This window comes from Canis lupus, chromosome 24, assembly GCF_003254725.2.
Source record: "Canis lupus dingo isolate Sandy chromosome 24, ASM325472v2, whole genome shotgun sequence".
NCBI lineage: Eukaryota > Metazoa > Chordata > Mammalia > Carnivora > Canidae > Canis > Canis lupus.
In genome coordinates, this window is record NC_064266.1 from 5,147,483 (window position 1) to 5,173,043 (window position 25,561).

General features: G+C 48.7%; 1 protein-coding gene and 1 non-coding gene across 5 annotated transcripts in view; both read left to right on the forward strand.

The window, feature by feature from the left end:
- The window catches only part of OVOL2 (ovo like zinc finger 2), a 78,094-nt gene that overhangs the window by 44,677 nt on the left and 7,856 nt on the right, over positions 1-25,561 (forward strand). Inside the window, exons 2-6 of one of the 4 annotated variants that reach the window (XM_049100481.1) lie at positions 2,614-2,792; positions 3,034-4,280; positions 4,479-4,604; positions 4,917-5,137; positions 18,219-18,408. In XM_049100481.1, coding sequence (XP_048956438.1) covers positions 4,181-4,280; positions 4,479-4,604; positions 4,917-5,137; positions 18,219-18,408 — 637 coding nt within the window. In that variant the 5' untranslated portion in view covers positions 2,614-2,792; positions 3,034-4,180. Of the gene's footprint in view, positions 1-2,613; positions 2,793-3,033; positions 4,281-4,478; positions 4,605-4,916; positions 5,138-16,934; positions 17,189-18,218; positions 18,409-25,561 lie in introns of those variants that run through there. The other 3 variants (XM_049100482.1, XM_025469216.3, XM_025469218.3) reach the window with 3 other exon arrangements.
- LOC112674337 (small nucleolar RNA SNORA43) lies at positions 19,315-19,446 on the forward strand. Its single transcript, XR_003145385.1, has one exon. It is a non-coding gene; the product is annotated as a small nucleolar RNA SNORA43 (small nucleolar RNA).

Below are 25,561 nucleotides of genomic sequence, written 5' to 3' on the forward strand. Positions count from 1 at the left end.
TGTTGATGGTCATTCATGTTTTCTCTTCTGAAAAATGCCTGTTCATGTCTTTTGCCATTTTTCAAAAATGTTTCTTTTTCTGACATTTGAATTCTTTATGTTATCTGAATTCTGATCATTTATATGCCAAATGTGTTGCAAAATTTCTCTCAATTTATGATTTAGTTTGTCATTCTCCTTACTGTGTCTTTTGATAAATGGTCATTCTTAATTTTTCCACAGACAGATTTATAAATTTGTGTGTGTGTGTGTGTGTGTGTGTGTGTGTGTGTGGTTTGTTCTTTGTGTCTTAAGAAATTCTGCTCCAGGGTAGGGGGATGGGTAACTGGGTGATGGGCATTAAGGAGGGCACTGATGTAACAAGCCCTGAGTTGTTATATGCAACTAATCAATTACCGGACTCTACCTCTGAAACTAATAATATGGCTATATGTTAATTAATTGAATTTAAATAAAATAAGTTTTAAAAAATAAAAAATTCTCCATGTGCATCAATTGTACTTCAATAAAAATAAAATTCTGCTCTAAGTTATGATCATAACGTTATTCTCCGTTACCTATCTATCTATGCATATGTATACACATACACATTTAAACATTTAATCCACTGGAACTTGGTATGTGTGTGCATTATTCAATTTCCTTTATTTTTCCCCAAATGGATAATCTATCATTTCCATTCCACATCTCTCCCCACCCTTCTGCAATGCCCTGTCTCATAAATCAAAAGTCCACATGTGTGTAGTGTGTTCCTGGGCTCTCTACTCTTGTGCGGTGGTCTAGCTGTGCACGCTATTTTAATTACTATTGATATCTGATAGAGTGAATCTATACACCTTGTCCTTCAGGAGTCTTTTGGCTATTCTTTCACATAAGCTTTAGAACAAGTTTGTCAGATCTCCGAAAAAGATCTTTTTTTCAAGTATTAAATCCACAGATGACTTTGGAATGTTGTTGACATTCAGAAATGCAATTGACACACAGATTTTCTATAAAACAACCTTACAAAACTCTCTTATTAATTCTAATAATTTGTCTCTAGATTCTTCTGTTCCCCATAAAGCTAATCATACTGACTACAAATGAGGAGAGTTTTGCTTTTTCCTTTATGATCTTTATATTTTTATTTCTTTTTCTGTCTTCCTCTATCCATAAAAAACTCGGTCGGTCTCATGCGAAGTGGAGTGTTGAGAGTAGGTAGCTTGGTCTTGTCCTGGGGTGCTGCCTCCTACAATTTTTGTAAAAATTGATCAAGCTGTGTACTTATGATTTGTACATTTTTAAAAACACTTATATTTTGGTAAAAACTAAAAAACAAAACAAAACAAAACTTTTTTAGGACCATTTCCCCATCATCCTAACCTCTCCTTACCCACTAAAGATACCACTGAGCAGGTTTGTACCTGTCTATTTTCTATCTGACTACACATTACTGGAGAAAAGAAGTCTTAAGTGAGAACACCCATACCTATTTCCATGCATTTGAAGACCTGCCAGGGGGAGGGGGCACAGGCAGAGTCTCAGCACCCCCAGAGGGAAGAATGCAGAGGAGAGATGGAAGTGCAGGCAAACAGACTTCCACAAAGCAGAAGGAAAAGCTTTCTAACAGAACTGTTGCCTAACCAGAATAGATTTCTTTTTGAAAAAGTAAGCTCCCGGCACTGTAGGTATTCAAAGAGGGCCGGACACATCCCCACTAAGGACTCTAGAGAGGGCCCCCCCCCACACAACTGGTGGAGAGGTGAGGGACAGGCTGTGGGCCAGATCAGGACTGCTGTCTCTTTCAACCACCAGCTTTGAGGTTTTTAAAGAATTGAGCTTATTTCTTAATCTACTTTTAGGGAATGCTCTATTAGCTCCCCATAACACTTAGAAAAGTAACCCTAAAATAAAGAAGAGTCAACAAAAGCAAAACATAGAAAATATTAATACTGATAAATCCCTCTCGAGTCCGATCAAGGAAAAAAAAAAAAAAAAAAAAAAGAAAGAAAGCTAACACATTAGAATTCCTTTCTCCCAAAGAAACAGCCAGCAAATATCAAGGTAAGCGTGCAAACAACCGTCGTAGAAAAAAGTGTAGTTATTTTTTTCATCCCGAATATCCTAAACGATGCACTGCTTCTTGATTTTCTAGCCTTATATCCTGTCATTTTATACTTTTTTCAGATAAAGGACAAAGTGGTCAGGCATTCATTGATTTGAAATCCAATAAAAGAAAAAAAAATGTTAATGGGGTTGACTGCCTTTTTCACAACATGAGCAATTTTGAAGAAGGCAAGTCTTAAAGATTTTTATGAGATGGGAGTTACTTCTGTGATTTCGTAGTTTTCTCTATTTTACTTTCACTCAACCAATTTCTAGAAATTCTTCAGTTTGTTGGTAGATAAAAATACGTTCTGATTCTCCCATAAGCTGCGCCATCAGCCTCATAGACTAGAAAGAAGCCTCGCTTCCTCGTGCCGCTAGAGAAATGTCTTCCTTCACCGGATCAAAGTCTGTTTTCTTCTTCGTTGATTGTTCTCAGAAAATCTGGAGTCCAGACAGGCTTGAGCCAGGAGAGGGTGACCCCTTGAGGGCGGACCCCGCGGCAGGGCGCTTCTCTTCCCTTCTCAGACCCAGGAGAGCTGCGCCCCCTCTCCGCGCGCGGGGAGAGGACTGAGCTGAGCCGAGAAATCCGTTACCAGGCTGCTGTGTCCCCAAGGGCCATTCCAGCGCGGAAGAGGACCGGGCGAACCGCTGTGTTGATCCTCGGCCCTGTGGGCTGGGCGCGCGGCGGGTCAGGTTACAGACAGGTGAGTCCGGCGGCAGGGCGAGCCGCGGGCGCCGGGGAACTCCGGGCTGGACGTGCCCCGCAGTCCCCGGAGGGGTGCGCCCCCCGCCACGGCGGGGTCACAGCTGCGCATCCCCGGGCGCACCCGAGCAGGGGCCGAGAGGGACCGCGCGCGCGCCCCACGAGCCGGCTCTGCGGCTCTGGGAAACTTGGCATCTTTCTCTTACCAACTCCTCTTCCTTCTCTCCCAACTCCCCCTCCAGGTATAAAGACAGAGAGGAAAGCCAAAGCCAAAAATAAATAGCTCTGCAGCCACCTCCCCAGTAGCAGCCCATCTTCACTTTATTGGGAAACGGATTCCCAGCCTCGGGATTTGGGGAGCGGGCGGTTAGGGGGGGAGACCCTAATGGGAGGGGGTAAGGGTGAGAGATTTGTGACGAAGCCGCGTTTGTATAACATGCCCTTGGCTTTTGTTTCCATTGTGTGTTTATTTGGGGGTCGGTGGGGCTCTTGGGGTGGTAGGTCTTGGGGTGGCAGCTGCTTTTTCCTAGATTGTATGGCACAAATCGGTAATAACGACGTGTTCTAAAGCTGCCGAACTTTAAATCTTATTGTGTTTATTTGGGGGGAGTGTTGTAAATGATGGTAAGCTGAAGCCCCCCAAAACCCCCCCTTTACCAGATCAGAGTCCTGGAGAGTCTCTCTGCCGCCTCCACCTTCCGCCCGCCGAGCTTTCAACTAGCCGGGGAAACCATCTACCAAGTCCGGAGGGACTGAGCCATTTTCTTGATTGCCTGTCGGAGACAAATCCACCTGGGGGCGGGGAGGGGGGTGCCACTGGCAGGAAGCTCCAACTCTTCGGATGGATGCCCCGGGAGGCGGGCCTGGGGACTCACCTCTAAGAATTTGCCCTGGGGTTCCTGTGAGGGGGACCGGAGCAAGAGGCTGATTTAAAAAAAACGTTCTTCCCTTTTTAAAAAGGGGAGGGGGGGAAGAATCAGACGTTAAATTCTTTTGCAAACATTCATGCCTAAGGAAGGGCTGGAACAGGCAGCCCCGGCCGCCGGAACCGGTCGGACAGGTAGCGAGCTTGTTGACACCGTTATGTTGCAGGGCGCATGCTCACTCCCAAGTTTCCTGGTGCCTTTTCTATTCCACCTTATGAAACTTTTTCCTCGGCGTGGTCTCACCCGCGATTTAAGGCATAGGTGTCGCCGAGCCTGGAGGCTGGGAGTCGCCGGGCGTGCGGGGGAGAGGCCTGGGCCGCGGCGCGGCGGGGGCTGGAGGGAGAGGGCCAGCGAGGCGGGAAGGTGGGCTCTGGCCGCCGGGAGCCGGGCACCGAGCCCCCGCCGCAGCCTGTAGCGGGGAGCAGGGGAGGAGGGGGCCGCCGGCCGCGGAGGGGGCCGCACGATGCCCAAAGTCTTCCTGGTGAAGAGGAGGAGCCCGGGGGTCTCCGTCCGCAGCTGGGATGAGCTCCCAGACGAGGAAAGGGCAGACACCTACATCCCAGGTGAGCGCCGCGCGGGGGCCGGGCCTGGGCGCGGGAGTCCCGGGGTGGGGGCAGGGGGCGCCGGGTCCCCTCGGCTCCTCGGCGAGGGCTGGGCTCCCCACCGCATGCCCCCCTTTTGGGGTGGGGGAGGTCCCAGGCGCGGGAAGACCGAGTGAGGGGCTGGAGAACCCGCGACGCCCTGCGCCCCCTTCCCCCTAGTGGGCGCCCGTAATTGCCCGGCGGCGGGACCGTTGACTGCCGCGCGGGCCCAGGTGGCCCAGGACGGGAGACTCAGCCCCGCGTCCTCACGGGGGTGCACCAGGATCCGCCAGGCCCGCGGGCTAGGTGGGTTGAGTCAGACCCCGGCCCCCCAGCCCAGGGAGAGGAAACTTGGCGCGCGGGGCCCCCCGCCGCCCCGGGCCCTCGGTTCCTGGTGGGCGCGGGGACTGGGGCCGCGGGGCCGCGGGGCCGCCCCTCCCACCCGGAGGCCGAGCCGGGATTCGCTCGCCCACTCCCGCGTGTTGCCCACTTGGCCGGGTGCCCAGGTCCAGGGCGGGGCGGGGCGGCGGCGGCGGCACCGCCCGCAGGTCAAACTGCCGCGGACGCCGGGGCCTGACGCCGCGTGTCTGTGTCGGGGCGCCGCCCCTCCCTCCGCAGTGGGCCTGGGCCGTCTGCTCCACGACCCCCCCGAGGACTGCCGCAGCGACGGCGGCAGCAGCAGCGGCGGCGGCAGCAGCAGCGCGGGGGAGCCTGGAGGCGCAGAGAGCAGCTCGTCCCCGCGCGCCCCCGAGCGCGAGATCCCCGAACCCGGCGACGCCGAGGGCCCCGGCGGACACCTGGCGGCGACGCAGCGCCCGGGCGCCAGGTCGAAAATCAAGGTACGGTGTCGACTCTGCCCGCCGCCACCTCGTGCCACGCCCTGGCGTCGGGCTCCCGGAGCGCGCGCCCCTCCCCTCCCCTCCCCTCCCCGCCGCGCCCCCGCCGCCCGCGCCCCCCGCGCCCAGCGCACCCTCCGCGCCGCTCCTGCACCTGCTTCTGGGTCTCGGGCGGGGCGGCTCCGCGCGTCCTCCCGCCCGCTGGGTGGCGGCGGCCCGCGCCGCTGGGCCTGGAGGCCGCCTGCCCCGAGGACCCGGGCCCGGCTTCCTGCCTCCGGCAGCCCCTGTCCTGCGTGCGGGGCCGGAGGAATCACCAGGCCGTCGGGGTTCCCGGGTGCGGGCAGGAAGGACCAGGCTCTCCGGGATTCCGGTCCCCGCGGCGCCTTTCCCAGCGCTCGGCGGAGTCGGTGCACACACCTCCTGGCGTTCTGGGGGCGGGGGCGGGGGCGGGGGCGGCAGTTCAGGTCGGCACACGGTGGACCCCCCCCCGGAACAGCGGTCCCCACTGACGAGCACCGAGTGCCCGTTACGCTGGAGGTCTGTGCGGGGCACTTTGAATTTGTCACATCTCTCGACTTCTTGAAGTGAATTGATGGATAAAGGGGCTCAACCGCAACTGCCTCTGCGCCGCCCCAGGTGGTGTTTGTTACCCTCCATGATCATTCTTTCGTACCCCGCCCCCCGCCCCTCCTAGAATTGTAGGCGACATCTTATGGGACATCACCTGGCTTTACTGGGGAGAACTTCCGTGTTCGTCTGCTCAAGTGAATCCGCTACCCGCAAGATTAGGGAATCCCATTCCACTGATTTAGTCAGCTGGAGCCGGGCCGTGGTGTTTTAGGAATCACATGATCCCATTTCCTAGCCTGGCGGGACTCCGCGGGCTCCAGGCCCTGGGTGGGGGGCGATCATTCCTGCGCGCGCCGGGACGGCCCTGGAGCCCTGCCGCCGGGGCGGGGGGCGGGGGGTGGGTGGAGGAACTCTGGTGTTTGCTGTGGATTGGGTAAGACTAGGTTACTTTTCCTGGGCGAGGCTATCCCTCCCTGTGCATATTCCTGGTTCCCGGGGTTTGGCTTGGGGGCGGACTAAAGGTGCATTTGGTTTTGAATTGAGGCTAAAGGCTGGAGCAGAAATCCCCAGGAAAGACCTCTTTAAAGGTTGCTGCGGCGCACGGTGCTTGGTGTTAAGTGTGCTGCTGAGGTTCAAAGTCAGCTGGCCTGAGGCTTTTCTGGGCCAGATGGGGTTAAGTGGGAGGGGACAGTTTGCCCGGGGCTGGTAGCTCTCCCCTCCAGGAAATTCTACAAAGTGTCCCACTTGCATATTTATCACCAGGCTGGAAGGACAATTGCAACGTTGTTTTGGGATTGACTGTTAGTCGTTTTGCTCCTCTGTCCCCCAACTTCCCAGATTACCCCGGGAAGAAAGCGGCAGGAGAGAAAGATCCAGTCCCTTAATTAACGTTTTAGAAGCTCTCTCGTCCCAGGCAAACAGTGCCATTGGAGCCCTGGATTAAAGGAATAAATAAATCACGACCTTATTTCTAGGATCTTGCCTACATGCTGCCCCCAGGACCAGGGGTGGGGGGCGTTTGCTCTGTGACCCTATTAGCACAGCTTCCGGAGAAGTTTTATTTTGTTCACAGAGGATGTTTAGATTCCTTTTCCCTCTCAGCCTTCATCCATAAATGGGAGACATCTTGGTATTAAGATGCTCCAAGCTTCCAGAATTATCATCTATGGTATTGGCTGTTTTCAAATGATTGTCCAAATTGCCTGTGACTTAGCACATTGTGTAATTTTAGAGTTCTATACAAAACCTGCTGTTCCCAAGAATTAGTTTCTTGAGGCACCTGGGTGGCTTAGTTAGGCAGCTGCCTTCCGCCCGGCCCGGATTGTGATCCTCGGGTCCTGGGATGGAGCCCTGCACTGGGCTCCCTGCCGCCCAGTGGAGAGTCTGCTCTCTCTGCCTGCAGCTCCCTCTGCTTGTTCTCTCTCTCTCTCTCTCTCTGTCAAATAAATAAATACAACCTTAAGAAAAGAACATTAGTTTCTTAACTGGAAGAAAAGGAATGCCACTCCAGGATGAGGCCCATATATTGATGCATAATGACTAAGTTGGAATGACTTCAAGACACTCACTGAGCTGTTAGTTCAGGGGACTAGGGGAGGAGCAGGTTTGAGCCAGTGCCCCCCCAGAGAGAGGCATCCTCCCATCTAACTATTCTGGAGCATCTGCTGTGTTCAAGGAGATAACGTTCCCAGCCTGGTCGGTCTAGAATCATCTGACTGTAGCAGTTAAGCCCCTAGGCTCTGGCTTTGTCACTTAGCTGCATGACCTTGGGCAAGTTGCTAATCCCGCTGGGCCTCAGTTTCTTTGTCTGTGAAATGGGAATAATAATGACACCTACCTCATAGAGTGGTGAACATAATAAATGAATGAAGAAGGGAACGTAGTAGGTGCTCATTAACTCTAGCTAGAATTTTCCGGCTTGGTGGGGAGACACAAATATTAATTATTAACTCTGTTACAGCAAAGGGGATGGATGCTAAAGCACACACAAAGATGTAATAAATTATGAGCTAGGGAAGATTTCTTGGTGTAGATTTGAGGGCAGTGGAGAAGGGGGGAGAGGCAGGCTTTGCCCAAAGGTTAAGTAAGTAAAGGACTTCAAACTCTGGTGTCTGAAGATGGAAAATCCACCTGCTGGAGTTAGAGGGAAGTGTGAAAGGTGGGGAACTAGGACAGGACAAGATGGTGAAGGGGCTAAGCCAAGAGGTGTGGCTGCCCCTTCATAGGCAGAACAGGGATTCTGGAAAGGTTTGAAGAAGGAGGACCTCAGTTGGGTCCATTCTCCCAGCTGTGTTAGGGATACATTATCGGTCCCGAGTCTTAGTTCCTGGACCTGTTGCATGGAAAAGCAATGGAACTGACCTCTCAGAAGGGTTGGTTAGGTGAAATAAGGGGTGCAGAGTGTCTCGCACTTCTGTGCATGTGTAAACCGCCAGGAGGGAATTAGCTAACAGTGATGTATGGCAGGTTTCCGTAATGTCCAATATGTTGTTGCCTATGGTAGGGACACGGGATTTGCCAATCTGGCTGTGCTGGTGAGTGGATCTAGGAAGGAGTTGTAGGTGCTGGTTAGGAAACTGGCCTTTTCGAGCCTATCTGCCTTTTGACTGCCTCAGGGCAGTTTGCAAAATCGCCTCTTTACTCCTGAGAACTCCGTAATTTTCCAAACAGATTGAGGTGGAGAGATTGTGTATATCTAAGAAGGCAGTAGTGACAGGTCCAGGTGGCTCTAAGCCTTTCTTGTGCTGGTACCATTTGCAGGACTCCAGCTGTGGGGTAGAGACCCCCCAGAAAATCTGATCACCATTGCCCTGCCTTTGAAGATTTATTAGAAACTAACTCTGAAGTTAAATTAGGTAGTTGATGGATATTTTTTCCTTCCTGTCTCCCTTTTTCCCCTTCTATTCTCTTCCTTTGGCCTCTCCCAAGGATGCTTCAAAAGGAACTGAGTATAGAATTCCTTCTAAAATAGTTTTGGTCTTCTACCTGGCTCTGTAGTCCAGGTCTTTGAGTCATGCCAGACATAGGAACGTGCAGTAGTCTTTTTTTTCTTTCTTTCCGTCACTTATCACTCAGCCCCAACAACCATTTAAACCGTGGCTGTTCCTGCCCATCCACCCGGCACCCATCCCAGACACATGATTTTGAGGTACATCTCAGTTATCATATTATTGCAACCATAAATACCTCAGAATGTGCCTGTAATAGGTAAAGGCCAAAATACCTGATCATACATTCACAGCGATGTTCACATTGCTAATCGTCTCGTAAATTTTTTTTTTTTTTCTTTCAGTTTGCTGAATCAGGTCCACACAGTGTCTAATATTGTAATTGATTGACATGTCTTTCAGGTCTCTTGTAATTTGTCCATGTTTCCTCCATCTCTTTTCTGTGTCCTTACAAGCTAATTATTAAAGAGATGAGTAATTTTGCCTGGAGAGTTGCTAACAATCTGGATTTTGAGGAATGCATCACATCAGAATCTAATGCTCCTTGATCTGTGTCTTCTCTAAATGGGTAGTTGGTTCTGCAGCTGCACTATCCACTACGGCAGCCAAAATTACATGTGACTATTTAAATTTAAACTAAGCAAAATTAAAAATTAAGTTCCTCAGTTGCACAAGCCACATTTCAGGTGCCCAGTGACCATGTGTGACCAGTGGCTTACTGTATTGGACAGTACAGATTAGAACATTTCTATCAATGCAGAAAGTTAAATTGGACAACACTGCTTTAGATATTTGATCAGGTATATTCATTTTAGTTCAAAAGTGTGTCGAGGGGGGAAGGTCAACTATTAACATCAAGAAGAAAACAATATTTGGGTGTCTCCTTGTGATTGCAGCTATTGATACTCGGTCTAATTATTTTAGGTTATTAGGGGTTGTGATATTCTGTCCTTCATTTCTGAGCTGATAATCTTGTTTAGAGATATACTTCCCTTCATCTGTTGTTTGGTTCCCAGTAAGACAGTTCATTTAGGAAAGGCCAAATAAGATTCCCTGTTTACCAGTTTTCAAGCTAACCTGTTGATTCACCAGAATTCTACAGCAGTGGCCAACTTGTTTATTTTTAAAACATTGTTGCGAATCACGGATTTAAGCAGTTTTTAAAAACTCATCCATTTGATATTTGGAGGAGAATATAAGCTCTGTCCCTAAGTCCTTGCCTATTGTCTTTTTTCTCCTGAGACTGAATTGGATGCCCCTCACCCCCACCCCCATTATAACTCACTGACCATGTGCCTGACATTTGGCTGACCAGACTCTTCTTCTTGACTCTAGACCTACCGACGGCAGGGAACATTCCTACCGGGCTTGTATCCCCAGCACCTGGTACAGTAATGTCTGACTCATAGGAGGACATAGGTCAACATAGAACAGAAGTATAGGCGGAGGAGCCAGTACTCCCTGGATGTCAATAACACATTTGGAGGAAAGTGGGAAGTAAGAAGAGAACATAGGGGATCCCTCGGTGGCTCAGCCGTTTGGCCCCTGCCTTTGGCCCAGGGCATGATCCTGGAGTCCCGGGATCAAGTCCTGCGTCAGGCTCCCGGCATGGGGCCTGCTTCTCCCTCTGCCTCTCTCTCGCTGTGTCTATCATAAATAAATAAATCTTTAAAAAAAAAAAAAAAGAAGAGAACATAGATCTGGGAAATATCTAGAATAGGTGCTCAAAAAAGACTAAATTAATTAATAAAAGGGGGAAAAGGAATAGGAGAACTATGTAACTGAATTGCACTGGCTTTTCATTTGAACACAGGTGAAGTAGGTTTAGTGGCAGACAACAGAATCCATTGTAGTTAGCTCCAGCTGAGCCTGGTTAATGATAGGTTAATAAATGGACTAAAGATAGACCAGAATATAATCCCAGAGCCACACTGCAGAACCGGCCCACCAAGGAAGCTACACTTACAGCCTCTCTGGCTGCCTGCTCCTGCATCACACTGCTGCTGCCAATGCAGAGTATAGAGTAATTGCCATGCATCTGCCTCTGCCCTATTAACTCAGGCCCAAATACAAATCTCCTGATAGTGCATCCAAGTCATATCTAAAACCTATAGCTACAGGGGAGTCTGGGAAATGTAGTTTGTAGCTTTTTAGCCTCTGTAGTACAAGAAGGTCCACCAGAAGAAGTAGGAATAGATGCCTTGAAGAGTGTCCATCCAGCGAACCGTTAAAGCTTGTGTGGTCCAATCCCTTCATTTTCAAGGAATGAAGGGGAAAACCCAGAGAGGTTTCATTGAATTTGGCACAGTTTTTAGTAGCAAAACCCCACCCAAGGATCCTCACTGTTTTAGGGTTGTTGTATTACACTGTGGGGGAGGTATCTTTGACTATTTAGCCATTAGCCTTGACAGTCTGACTTGAAGCTGTTTCTCACCATGATATGAGAAACAGTAGGATTTATCCCCTCTCTCTCCCCCATATCATGTCCAGACCCATGGACCTGTCCAGGGGGGTGTAGGCCTGAGTTCTGCGGACAATAGGCCACACCCAAAATTTCAGTGTGGGCACCTACAAGTCATGTAACCTACAAGGGCAGGTTAGATCTCTTGGAGCCTCATTTATTTTCTGGATTATAGGGACATGTTCTCTTCATTATCTCTGCATTTGAGAAGGTTCTCCATTCTACCCTATAGTAGAGTTGTGAATCCCAAAGAAGTGGCACATGGAGCAAGAGGGGATTTTTTTTTTTCCCAAGGGAATCGGGCAATATGCTTAGCATGTTTGTTTGTTTGTTTTAAGTAATCTCTGTGCCCACCATGGGGCTCCAACTCATGACCCCAAGATCAAGAGTCCCGTGCTCTACCAACTGAGCCAGCTAGGTGCCCCTAGCTTAGCATGTTTTAATGCTGAAGCATACAAATGTGTCAGTGGAAATCTTATCCAAATGGCCACCACCTTCACAGTACTCTCCCACAGGAAATAGGACCATTAATAATTTAATAAACTTGTCTGGTGGAAGCATCAACAGAAAATAAAGGATTTTTTTTTTCTTTAGAAGTTTGATGGGTAAGTGACCTTAGCCAGCTTGGAAGTTGGTCAGAGGGCCAGCTAAGGTCCCTACCTCCCCAGACACTCCTTCAGTTTTCGGCAGCCCTGATACAATGATTGTTTTGTTTTTGCTGCAAAGACCTGTTTTTTTGGAAGAACTAGAGGGGAACCTTGTGTGTTTTTTAAAATGAAAGTCAAGATCCTGCAGAAAACAGAATAGCAAGCAAGAAAGCACAAGCCATGTAGTTAGATAATCACTCGGCCTCTCTTCATCTTTCCTGCCCTGAATTAATCTCCAGACCTATGTCACCTCCCACCATCCATTTCATTAATAAGCTTCTTTCGAAGTGTTAATTTTGGATTAACGGTGAAGCTTTTCCAGAAGGTAGCGTGGTGTCTATACCACCCCCAGTAGGTCTGGAACAGTACCCTATAATTAAACACATTAGTAATTTCCATATCAAAACACACGAATATTGACACCAAATGGGATGAAATCTGCATAGCTCCACGTCTGCTCGCGTCCAGTTTTATCTCCAAAGGGAGATACGTGAGACTGTTGGTTTTCAGAGCTCTTTGGATTTCAGGGTCATGGGTGAAGGACTGGGGGTTGTCCGCTCATACTGAAGATCAGTTCCCCTTTTTTCCATCAGAGAGAGAAAACTCAAAAGGCCAACAGAGAAACAAGGGATTCAAGGGATTTTGACCAATTATCTTTTATTAGGATCACAGAACTTTGGAGGTGGTCGAACTCTAAGAGTTATTGACCTCCAGGTCCTTTTTTTTTTTTAAAGAAAAGATTTATTTATTTTATTTGAGAGAGAAAGAGAGAGAATGAGTGGGAGGGGTAGAACGAGCTATAAGCAGACTGCACTGAGCATGGAGTCTGGCTCCTGGTGACCTCAGGACCCTGAGATGGTGACCCTGCCTGAAAGCCGAAAGGGAGTTCGCTGCTTAGTTGATTGTGCCACCCAGGCGCCCCCTTGAGGTCCTTTTAAAGTAGCCTTTCTTTCTTTCTTTCTTTCTTTCTTTCTTTCTTTCTTTCTTTCTTTCTTTCTTTCTTTCTTTCTTCTTTCTTTCTTTCTTTCTTTCTTTCTTTCTTTCTTTTTCTTTCTTCTTTCTTTCTTTTTCTTTTCTTTCTTCCTTTCTTTTTCTTTCTTTCTTTCTTTTTCTTTCTTCTTTCTCTTTCTTTCTTTCTTTCTTTCTTTCTTTCTTTCTTTCTTCTTTCTTTCTTTCTTTCTTTCTTTCTTTCTTCTTTCTTTCTTTCTTTCTTTTTTCTTTCTTCTTTCTTTCTTTTTTCTTCTTTCTTTCTTCTTTCTTTTCTTTCTTTCTTTCTTTTTTCTTTCTTCTTTCTTCTTTCTTTCTTTCTTTTTTCTTTTCTTTCTTCCTTTCTTTTTCTTTCTTTCTTTTTCTTTCTTCTTTCTTTTTCTCTTTCTTTCTTTCTTTCTTCTTTTCTTTCTTCTTTCTTTCTTTCTTTCTTCTTTCTTTTTTCTTTCTTTTTCTTTTTTTAAGGTTTTATTTATTTATTCATGAGAGACACAGGCAGGGGAGAAGCAGGCTCCATGCAGGGAGCCCGATGTGGGACTCTATATCGGATCCCGGGATCATACCCTGAGCCAAAGGCAAACGCTCAACCGCTGAGCCACCCAGGCATCCCCCATTTTATCATTTTTTAACAAAGTAATCTCTACACCGAATGTGGGTCTCGAACTCATGTTCCTGAGATCAAGAGTCTCATGCTCCACTGACTGAGCCAGCCAGGCACCCTGCCATTTTATCCTATTTATATGTGGGAAATTGTGGCTCAGGGATATTCCATGACATCACGCAAATCGGTGATGGCAGGTGTAGGTTTTACTTGATCCTCAGCATCCCTTGTCTGTTCATTCCATTCTCATTTTGTAACTAAGATGCCCAAGATGTAACTAGTTTGGGTCTACTACTTGGAAAGTAGTATAACAAGGTAAGATTGGTTAACCTTATTTTGAACTTTTAGGGGGTCCGGTGTTAAGTATAAACCTCTGTAGACATTGCAGAACTGGCCCAGTGAGCCAACTTGTGACCCGGGGAGGGATTGCTGGTGCTCTGACCCATGGGATGTCATTCCAGACATCAGATGTGCTGTCTGTATCCTTTGGCCCATCCTGGAAGAGAACCTTAGGAAACGTGGCAGGTCTGGTGCTCTGGAGAGAATGTAATACATTTCTTATTATTCAGTTCCCTATGGCTCTTTCACAAATAACCCCACATTTCGCAGCTTAATTTATCATTCTGTATTCCAGCTCTGTGGAATGACTGGGCTTAGCTGGGCCATTCTTGCCTGCTGTTTCTCTTGTGGTTGTGGTCAGATGGCAGCCGATTGGAACCCTCTGGGGGTTTGACTGGCCTGGATCACGTGTCTGACAGCTGATAACTGTTTCCTTTTGCTAGCTGCTTTAATGATATGGTTCTACCGTCTTGATAAAGCCCCTATTCATGGACATAGAGGTAGTTCCTGGTCTTTTGCTATTATAGACAGAATTTTTGCCATTACAGATATGTGAAATACACTCTGGAATAAATCTCACATTTAGGAATTTGTCCTATAAATATTCCTTCCTTTCCGAGAATTGAAATAGTCTGGCAGAAGCTGACTTCATCAGCCATGGTCTTTTGCCATGTAATTAACCTTATGTCTTTCAATAGGGCCCTTTTAAGGTTTCAAATATAGTTTGTTGATGTCTGGATGCTGGATTGTCATAGAGAGAGGGACGTGGCAAACAGTCCTTCATGGGTTGGAGGGTGCACCTTGGGGAAATTCCCTAATGAGCCCCCTGGTGCTGGCTCAGTTTTCTATTCTGTGCAATGGAGATATACACGAAGGTGGAGAAATGGAAAAATTGCCTTTGTTGAAGCACACGTGGGGAGTTTCTATTTTTGTTCCGAGAAAACCAGAGGAAAACTCTCCCTGGGACTGGGGTGGGGGTGGGGGGGAGGCTTAGTTCCCAGTCTCCTCCCCTGTTCTCATGTTCTCCCCTGTGTAAAAAGACTTTGTGTATCATCTTGGTCAGATGATCCATTGGCCCTGCACCTCCCTTAAATTGTCACTAACCTCCTTTCTTTTCTTTTCTCTTTTTTTTTTTTTTTTAAGATTTTACTTATTTATTCATGAGAGACACACACACACACACACAGAGGCAGAGACACAGGCAGAGGGAGAAGCAGGCTCCATGCAGGGAGCCCGACATGGGACTTGATCCCGGGACTCCAGGATCACGCCCTGAGCTGAAGGCAGATGCTCAACCGCTTGAGCCACCCAGGCGTCCCATCTCTTTTCTCTCTACCCTTCAAGATGTTTTTTTTCAAACAAAATAGTGCCAGTGATTGGAGGTTTTCATCTGGGGCTATAATAGAAGGTATCCATTTTACGTGTAGAGCATTTTAAAAATAGGAATTGACCAAAAGGCTTCAAGTCAACAGGAGTTCGGGTTTGGACTGCAAGTTTGCAAGTCCTTGAGAATGTTCTGCAGGAGTACAGGTCTAGCTTTCTCCATGATCGTAATCAAATTACCTGAGTCGGTTGTCTGTGTTCTGTTTTATTAGGCACTCACCAGCTCTCAGTGACCTTTCTCCTGTGTAGACTGGCCTTGAGAAGCTCCAGGTATATTCAGTTGCCAAGACTTGGATCATATTTAGTCTTATTTATTTATTTATTTATTTATTTATTTATTTATTTATTTAAGAGAGAGAGAGAGAGCGAGCACGAGCACGATCAGTGGGGAGGTGCAGAGGGAGTGGAAGAAGCAGACTCCCTGATGAGCAGGGAGCCTGATGCAGGGCTGGATCCCAGGATTCTGGAATCAGGACCTTAGCCAAAGGCAGACACTTAGCCAGCTGAGCCACCCAGGTGCCCTGGGTCTTATTTAGTCTTTTCACATCCTTTAAAGGGCTTCAGTCCCCAGAATGGGGACTTTTGGGCAAGGCGAAGACCTGCCCTGACCTGGTGACAGAAATAGGAAAGCCTTGGGCTCATCTGGGTCTCCCTCAGGATGAGTGCCAGGCCCTACACCTGTGGGCTTGCAGGGCAGAGGTGGGATGTGAGCAGTTGGAGGCCGAGGATATCTAGCTACCACTCAACAACCCAACTCCTCTGTGCCTTCTCATGCCCACTCTGCCTTTTGAATAGAGCTGAGTTTCTTTAGAGCCCTGAGGTAGAGCCCCACAGAGGATACTACCCTCTCTTCCTTAACTACTTTCTTGGGCTCAGGCTAGCCCTATGGAACCACGCACAGTCCTCCGTTTCCCACTGCCCTTTTCTGGAATTACTCTTTGCCATTGTCATTCTCTTCCTCCTCATCTTTGCCTGGCTAAGGGGCTCACTTCCTTGGAAGCACCTGCCCTCACACCCTCTACATGTGCAGTAGGTCCCTCTCTGAGTTGTCCATTGTCCAGATGTCGGTGGCCTTTTGACCAGTCTGCTACCCCAATAGACTGGCAGTGTCTTGGGGACAAGTCATCCTCGTGACTGTACTGCCTCCAGCTCTGAGCACAGGGCCTGCTGCCGATTGGGCACTCCATATGCCACCTGAGACACGTTAAGCTCCATGCAGATGAAGAGGCCGACTGAGTAACTGTGTTCTGGGGTCTTTTGCCTTCCCTGAGTCTCTTTGTATTTTGCCACTTGTGAGCCACTGCCCATCAACGTTCTTTTATGCACCAGCCCAAGTCTGAGCTTGGGGCATGGGGAGCAGGAATGTGCACAAACACTTGCTAACTTCTGCAAAAGGCATTTAGTTGAGGAAACAAGAAGAATGCTGAGGAAACATCTGTGCATGATGGAACCCTCTGGAACGAGTGGAATAAAGTACCAAACTGTGTGTGGGCCAGTACTTGAGCCTCACGTCTTCAGTACCATCCATGCCATAGTGGCCCCTCCTGGGAGCTGGTTAGAGACACAGCATCTAGACTCCAGCACACCTCCTGAATCAGAACCTGCATTTTAACAAGACCCCCAGGGAATTCATGCACACACCAGGGTTTGAGGGCCCTCATCTGAGGGATACAGACAACAGTTTGGGCAAGAAGCTGCAGTAGTTGGAGAAGCTGCATCAGGGAGGGAACAGTTGAGCTGGGTCTTAGTGGGGGGGGAATACTGAGGGGGAAGGGAAGCAGAAGGGTGTTGGTGGTGATGGAGGTGTTGAGGCAGGCAATGACCAACTCTTTCTGTTAATGATGTGTGTATGAAAATAAGGTTATTAGGCCCTTTTGTAAATAGCAGAGCAATTGGATCAAGCTTCTAAAGGATTTGATTTGGTAGCTTGGAAACCTTTGATGAATATATAAGATCTGGTGTTTTCACCACTTACTTATAGATTCCTTTTTCTTCCTTAGAGGCCGCTAACATGGTCGAGGGAACATGGGACCAGAAGCCCAGGGCCTGGGGTTTGGAAGCTGTGGGATGCTGACCAAGGCTCTTTCCAAAATGATCATTTTGTTTGTTCATACTCCGGTGGGTTAGAAGCTGAAGCATGGCCCGGCAAGGCAGTTCTACCCTGGGAGGAGTGGCCGGAGCCACTTAGGGGCTGGCAGCCATGGGCTAGGTTTTAGCTGGCTCCTCAGTGCCTCTCTGAGTGGCCTTGCCCTCCACATGGCTGCTTGGACTTCCTCGAAGCATCGGATGCCTTACATGGCAGCTGGCTTCCAAGAGGGAATGTGTGGAAACTTTAAAGTCTTTTTTGTGTTGGTTTTGGTTTTACAGAGAGAGCAGAATGTGCATGAGCTGGGGGAGGGGGCAGAGAGAGAAGGAGAGAGAATCCCAAGGAGGCCCCATGTTTGCTCAGCAGGGGGCCACAAGGAGCCGTCTCAATCTCACAACCCTGAGATCATGACCTGAACTGAGATCAAGTCGGATGCTCCACTGACTAAGCCACCCGGGTGCCCCAGCTGCTAAGTCTCTTAAGACCTAGAATTTACACAGGCCCTGCCCAGATCCCAGGGGAGAGGAAATGGTTTCCATCTCTTGATGGATGGAGCAGCATGCAGGCAGGGAGGAGGGAATTGACTGTGTCTGTCTTTGGGGACTCTGTAGGATAGGCTCCCCGACGTCTCCAGGACCTGGACTCCTTTCTGCTCTTCCTCCTCAGCCCTGCCTCCTCTCAGTCGTCCAGGCTGGCTGCTGGAGCTCTAGCCAGCAGGAAGGAGTAAAGGAGAATGAGGGCACCACCTTCCCCCATGGAAGGAGTATATTTCATTAGGGACTTGCTGTCAGGCTGGCAAGTGTAGACATTTAGCTGGGGGCTGTTGGACCCAGAAATCAGAAGTCTATTCTGAGGAAGAAGGGGAGAATCAATGCTGGGGAAAGCTGCCGGTTGTTTCTCTCGCCTTCCCCAAAGCCAAGAAGACCCTCTGGGAAGTGTTAGGAGTCAGGAACCCCAGGCTGGGCAAGCCTGGAGACATAGGGAGGTGCACTCCCAGGCTGAGCCCACCTGGTGTGCTCACTCTGCACCAGGACCCTCACCCTCTCTCTCTCCCTGTCCCAGTTCACCACAGGCACGTGCAGCGACCCAGCGGCCCACAACTGTGAGCTGTGCGGCAAGGGCTTCCGCCTGCAGCGCATGCTCAACCGCCACCTCAAGTGCCACAACCAGGTGAAGAGGCACCTGTGCACCTTCTGTGGCAAGGGCTTCAATGACACCTTTGACCTGAAGAGGCACGTCCGCACGCATACAGGTGAGGAAGGGGGCGTGTACTCCGCGGTTGCTTTTGTCCTCCTGGCCAATGGAGTTCCTGCTCCTTCACCACCAAAGAACCAGATGGAGAGCATGGGGCGGTATCGAATTTCAGGAAAGATTGAAGGCTGGGGGCATTTGAGGCCAGCACCTCTGGGCTCACCTCCTGGTTGTGTCAGCACCAGCTGAGTCACCTTGTGCCCGGCAAGCCTCTTTTCTGACAGTTTTCACCTCTGTAAGATGTGGTAATGGTCCAAGTTCTAGGACCACTCAAGACAGATCACTGGCTGGGAGTGTTCTGAGGATTTGTGAAGTTGGACGCAAGGCTGGGGGCATAGCTCAGCCCTCATCCAACTGACTGCTAGTGTGGGTTCTCATGCCACTGGTGGTGTCTTCTGCCCCTTTGTTGGGATGCAAGCCTGTCTCAGAATGATTTCCTAAGAGCTCAAAAAGAGAAGGAAATGTTCGGCTCGTATGTGAGGCTGGCAAGTGTCTTCCTCCCTTCATTCCTTGCTCAGTTTCCTGACTTACAAAGCGTGGATCTGGGTCCTTACCAGCTCAGTTCACAGAGAATCCTAGAGGTGCCCATTGATCTCTCTCCCAGCCCTCTGACTAGTTAAGGCCTCTTTAGCTGTCATTTGGAAACATCTGGCCTCTAGGCTGCCCTTTGAGGTCCACAGTTCCTCAAAGGCTCTCCTTTGAGGCCCACTTGAAAAGAGGGCTCTTTGGAGGATAATTCTAAGGATGCCATTTCCTTGCTGAAAATCTCCAACTCTGGGCGAGATGAAATCCAGACTCCTCATCTTGATGGGCTTCATGTAAAGCTCCTTACAATCTGAGTTGCATCTTCAAATCCCCGTCCTGTCCTGTCCCATCCTATCCTATCCCATTTTGTCTCATTTAAACCCATCCCTTCTACTAGCACCACAGATACAGCTGCTTTGCTGCACCTGGGATGTCAGGGCAAAGAGGAAGTGGCTATTTCTACGCTCAGTGCTCAGAACAGTGGGCACTAAGAATGGTTTGTAGCCAAACATGCCTCAGCTGCCGGGGATGCGGTTGCTACTACGTGCGCTCGGCAGGCACACCTACCCCGGGCTTCTGCCTGGGAATGTGGAGCCTGGCACCAAACGCTTTTTCTGATTTGTCTGTAAAGAGACCCTTTATGGGAATTGAGTGCACCATGCATGTATATGAGCTTTTGGCACAGTGGGATTGACCGGGAGGAGGTCTCTTTCCTGAAAACAGTCCCTCTGTAGGTCTGTCTGCAGAGGGCTTTCTGGAAGTCCTTGGGCAAGTGTGTTGTGCATCCCTGGCTGAGAGCTGCTATGAGTGGCCTGTTGTCCCTCCCTGTGCCTCCAGACCCCTGCTTTAAGGACCCTTTGAGAGGAGAGGATGTCTCGTCAGGCTGGGGATGGGAGGGAGGCCAGAGGGCCGCACCTGGCTTTGTAAAGGTCAGGCCTGTGTGGAGCCCAGTGAGCCATGGTCCAAACCAGGACGCTGGTGAGTGGAGGGATGTGACTGGGGCTGAAAAAAAAAAAAAATAAAATAAACCCATCCCTTCCTAACCATTCAACCCCGTCCTGGTCATGACCCATTCTCCCGATAGTCCCATAGCATTTATTATCTATAGTCTCCTGATCCTCAAACCCTTTCAGAGTTTGGGGTTTCCTTTGGCATCTTGGGATAGGAAAGTGTCCACTCCTCCCTCCAGATGGAGTTCCCTGTTCTTTAATTCTCACACAGGGCCCCCCTCTCTGATCCTCCGTATTCAGATTTCTTTTATAGCTCTTATCACACTGTTTTGTGCTGGCCAGGAGCTGTTTCCCAGGCCAGAGTGTCATCCACCTGAGAGAGTGGGCTGGCACACCCAAGAGTTTCTTTTTCCTTTTAAGAAACCTTTTCTCAAGTGGATTTTTCATTTAAATGTAGCATGCAGCCAGAGGAGCACACAGATCATAAATGTACAGTTTGACAAGTTTAGGAATTTTTACAAAATGAACACACCCACGTAACTAGCACTGAGATCCAGAAACAGAATACAGCAGTCCCCCTTATCCACGGGGATACATTCCAAGACTTCGGTGGATGTCTGAAAACCCAGGTAGTGCCAAACCCTATATATTCTATGCTTTTTCGTATATATATATTCGTATATATATACACACACCTATGATCAAGTTTAATTTACATATTAGGCATAGCAAGCGATGAACAACAATAACTGGTAATAAAATAGAACAATTATAGCAGTATACTGTAATAAAAGTTAAGTGAATGTGGTCTCTCTTTCTCAAAATATCTTATTATACCAAACTCCCCCTTCTTCTTGTGATGATGTGAGGTGATAAAATGCCTGCAAGATGAGATGAAGCGGGGTGAGTGACGCAGACATTGTGATGTAATGCTAGGCTACTGACCTTCTAATGGTATGTTAGAAGGAGGATCATCTGCTTCTGGGCTGCGGTTGACCATGGATAACTGAAATCGCTGAAAACAAAGCCACTGATAAGGGGGACTGCCATACTTCCAGCCCCCAGAAGTCACGGCTTCTCCCTCTGTCGCTGTCACCTTTCCTCCAAGAGGCACCACTAGTGTGACTTGTAACAGCATGGATGACTGTCTGGTTTTGAGCATGGTAGAAATGGAATCATATAGTGTGTACTCTTCTGGGTCTGGCTGTAAAGCTTCTTTATTAGTCCCTAGCACCAGGGAATCCGTAAAAGTTTGATCTCTGTGTGGCCAGGCTAGCTCCTTAGGGTGGCACAAGGAGAATACTTAGTGGTGGGCCAGGGGTCCTGTGGGTGGTAGAGCATCCTGAGGGGGGCAGGTGGAGCGTTCTGTAGGATGTGGGGAGTCCTGTATGTGGTGGAAGGTCCAAGGCTATCAGTGGACCCATCAAGTGGCTGGGCTCGAAGACAGCCGACCCAAGGGGCTGGAGGAAGTTGGGGACTCCTCACTCAGTCATCTGTCACTGGCTGTCCTGGAGTGTTTCTTGGCTTTCCATCTCTGTCTGAAGATGTTCTTGAGGACGTGGCCTGCTTCTCCTGAAACTCTTTGCCTGGTGGGCGCAGTGATTACCCCCTGACCCTGACCTTTAAGACAAAGTGAAGTGGGCTCAGGGGTCATTGCCGGCTGATTGGAGTAAAGCACTGAGCCCAAGGGGTTGCCTCATCTGTGACTGAGTTGACTGTTAATGGAAATATCAGGGACTGACTGCTTCTCTGAGAAGAGTTTGCAGGTTGAGTCAGTTGCACTGTGCTTTAAAACTACAGATCAGAGCTAGCTGATTGTGCAACCTTGTCTCAATTTTTTAAATCTTTTTTTTGGGGGGCGGGTATCTTAGTTTGTCCATTTCTTTTTTTTAAATTTTATTTATTTATTTATTTTTTAGTTTGTCCATTTCTAAAGTGGGCATAGGTTTAGTACCGATCCGAAAATAATGGTTGTGTGGTTTCAGGATAATAATTGCATATAAAGTGCTTCATACATCATAAGCACTTAGTAAATATTAACTATCATTAGTAGTAAACGTTCAAATAATTAGCAGAGGTTTCCTGAGACCCTGCTATGTGACAGGCCCTAGGATTCCCCTCTGTGCTCATGGAGAGCTCAGCTGGCATGGGGTGAAATAACTCAGACATCCGACTGTCACAGGAGAAAAAACTGCAGAGGTGTTAAGCAAGAAAAAGTAGCCCAAGCCTGTGGGGGGCCTGGCAGGTGCATTGTTTCTGCCAGGGCTCCAGGGAGACTTCTTGGAGGTGTCCTTTTGGCCGGTCTTAAAGGATGAGCCAGATCTCCACAGCTAGACAGAAGGAGGAAGGGCCTCGCAAATGCCAAGTGTCTGAGTTTGGGTTGCAGACCCTGACCTAAGGATTTGATTGTAAGCAGTTTATTTGGGAGGTGATCTCAGGAGGCCCTGTGAGGGGTTACAGAGGGGAGGGGGGAAGGGGGAGACAGCCAATAGGAGCAAGCTAATGAGCAGGTTATCACTGTGAGTAACTGGGGCTCAACCCCACTGGGGATGCCCTGGAGAACCACATAGAATGCACCAGAGAATTGCTCCAGGGATGAAGAAGCTGGGGTATTTATCCAGCAACTCCCATCCCTCCTTGATGGGCATCCATCCTGGGGCCTCATTTCCTAGGCAGCTCTTCCCTCCAGCAGCGAGATGCAGGAAGCCACTGACTTTCCTGGAACTGAGGTGACCCAGTGGAAGGCTGGGGAGTGAGCAAGTGAGGGAGATGGCTTGGCAGAGACTGGGAGTCTCTGCAGAGGGTGACACAGCTTCTTCAGATGGCAGCAAGCTGTGAGTAGTCACTTGCCTTCATGCCAGGCCCTCAGCATTTATCCTGCTATCTCAATCCCAAGGAGTTCACAAGCCCCACCTCACAGATAAGGAGACCAGGCTCAGGGTGGTCAAATAACCATAGGTGGTGGAGTTGAGAACCAGACCAGCTCCGTGCTGGAGTTCACGGTTTTCCATTTTGTCAGTCCCCTTCTCTGTCCCCTTCACCTCCCAGTGTCTTCCTCACTCAGTTTTCTCCCTGAGGCTGGGGGCTCACCAGCCCGCCCCATTCCAGTTACTAGAAGCTTACTTGCTCTGCAAGAATGTGAGGTGAGGGGACACTCAGGCGTGGCACAGACTTCGCACTGCAGCCTGGCAGTGAGCAGGTTGCACAGAAGCCCAAGTGTGCATGTTTGGTGGCGCCAACATACCCATTCAGTGAGCGAGGAAGACTCAGACTCCTGACTGAGCTCCTCCATCTCTTTCTCCTCAAAGGTGACATTCCTAGTGACTCATAGAGCGGTTGAAAGTTACTGAAGTTGATGAATCATAATGTCTTCCACCTAGTGTTTTCCACAGTTTACCCATGAAGGGGGGCATCTAAGAGGGGGAAAATGCAGCCATCCCAGCCACAGCAGGCCCCGGCCACAGGTAGCCTCCAAGTCCCCAACCTGCGGCTGGTCTGGCCGAGATGTGCTGTTACGCGTAAAACCGACACCAGATTTTGAAGATTGAATGCAAATTAAGAATGTAAAACACCTCAGTATTTAATGTTGATTCCACGCTGGAATGCTAATATTTTGAATACGGTGGGTTAAACAAAATATATCATTAAAATTGCATCTGTTTTCTTTTTACTTAACTTTTTTTTTTTTTAATTTATTTATGATAGTCACACACACACACACACACACACACAGAGAGAGAGAGAGGCAGAGACACAGGCAGAGGGAGAAGCAGGCTCCATGCACCGGGAGCCCGACGTGGGATTTGATCCCGGGTCTCCAGGATCCCGCCCTGGGCCAAAGGCAGGTGCCAAACCGCTGCGCCACCCAGGGATCCCTTACTTAACTGTTTTAAAAAAGATTTTACTTATGTATTCATAAGAGACAGAGAGAGAGAGAGAGGGAGAAGCAGAAGGGGGGGGACTTGATCCCAGGATACGCCCTGAGCCAAAGGCAGATGCTCAACTGCTGAGCCACCCAGGAGTCCTTCTTTTTACCTCTTTTTAGAGAGAGAAAATGCATGCATAAAGGGGGTGAGGAGTGGGGAGGGAGGGGCAGAGGCAGAGGGAGAATCTTAAGCAGGTTCTACACCCACCTTGAAGTCCCGATGCGGGGCTTGGACCCCGAGATCATGACCTGAGTCAAAATCAAAAGTCGGATACTTAACCAGCTGAGCCACCCAGGTGCTCCGCTTTTTACTTATTTTAATAAGGCTATTGGGCATTGTGAGATTACAAAATGGCTTGCATTTTAATTTCTGTTGGATAGCATAGCCTGTAAGATCGAATCTAGAGAAAAAAAGAGATCGAATCTAGAGATAACGATTTAAAAATTTTTCAATCATAGTTTTGACTTTTAAAGTGATCAACAAGTAGAATTACAGAAATATCTTGAACCTGTTTTTCCTGCCCTGGGCTTATTTGCTGCTGGAGATGTGCCTCCAGGTAATAAGGGACCAAAATGAGGAGCAAAGGGCTTACTTCAGCAAACTGAAAAAGGAGTCCTGGCTCTGGGGGTGTGGTCATGCCAGCAGCTGGAGGACCCACCACAGCATCCTGGGGAGCTCTACACAAAACAGTTAATCAGTTAAAAGGTCAAAAATTTGGGATTCTCAACATTTTTAAAGTTTGTGCAAACAACCTCACTGGTTCCAAAGATCTTACCAGAATTCTGCGAATTGGGTCTTGATTAAGCTATGAAGGTTGGATTTTTTGCTATTGACGATAACAAGTAAATGTATTTAGAGCAGAAGCAAAGATGTGTGAACACAAATACGGTAGACACAGTTGAGTGAAGGCTATGTTTGTTTACAGTCTGATTAGACCAGTCATGACTGATTGAAAGCCTGACCTGAGATCAGTATCCATGCAGTGGGCAAAGTGAGTGGCACAGAGAGCCAGGATGAAGCTCTCCTCCCCCACATCTCCTGTCCTGTGCTGAGAGGGACAGGGCATCTAAGGAAAGACTCAGAATACCAGGAGATCTCTTGAAAGAGACCCAGGGAAACCAGAGCCTGTAAATGTCTTACCTTAATATCCAAGTGGATGAAAGAAAAGATTAAGATTTTTTTTTTTGGATGACTTCACGGAAAAAAGTAACTCAGAGGGTGTGTGTTTGTGTGTGTGTGTGTGAGAGAGAGAGAGAGAGAGAGAGAGATGGGGAGAGGAGATGTTAGTCAAATGACATCTGATTCAAGGTTGGAAAACAGAAACTGATGCACCAAAAACACTTAATGATTTGTGAAAATAGATCAGCGAGCAAACAAGGGGCTTTTTTCAATCCAGACTGTCTTGGATCGGGTTCCCTAGAAGCAGCTTCCGAGCTGGTGATTCTTATAAAATGATTTCTTGGGGGAGGGCTGTCAGAGGAAACCTGTGAATGGGGTGGGGGAGGGGAGCAGGATAGAGCAGGGGCAGGGGGTGAGCAGAGATGTGGCCTTAGTCTGGTCCCCTGGGGGTTCTCTAGTGTGAATGGCACTATAGGCAAGTGGGGGACATTTCGATGCCATCAGATATTGGCTGAGGGAAGCCACTCCCCTGGGCCGGGAGGTCAGTTGCCCGTGCTCATTCCTTGGAGAAGGGGACAGCCGGGAACTGTTAGCAACACACACGGTAGATGCAGAATGAAGTGCCTCAGAAACA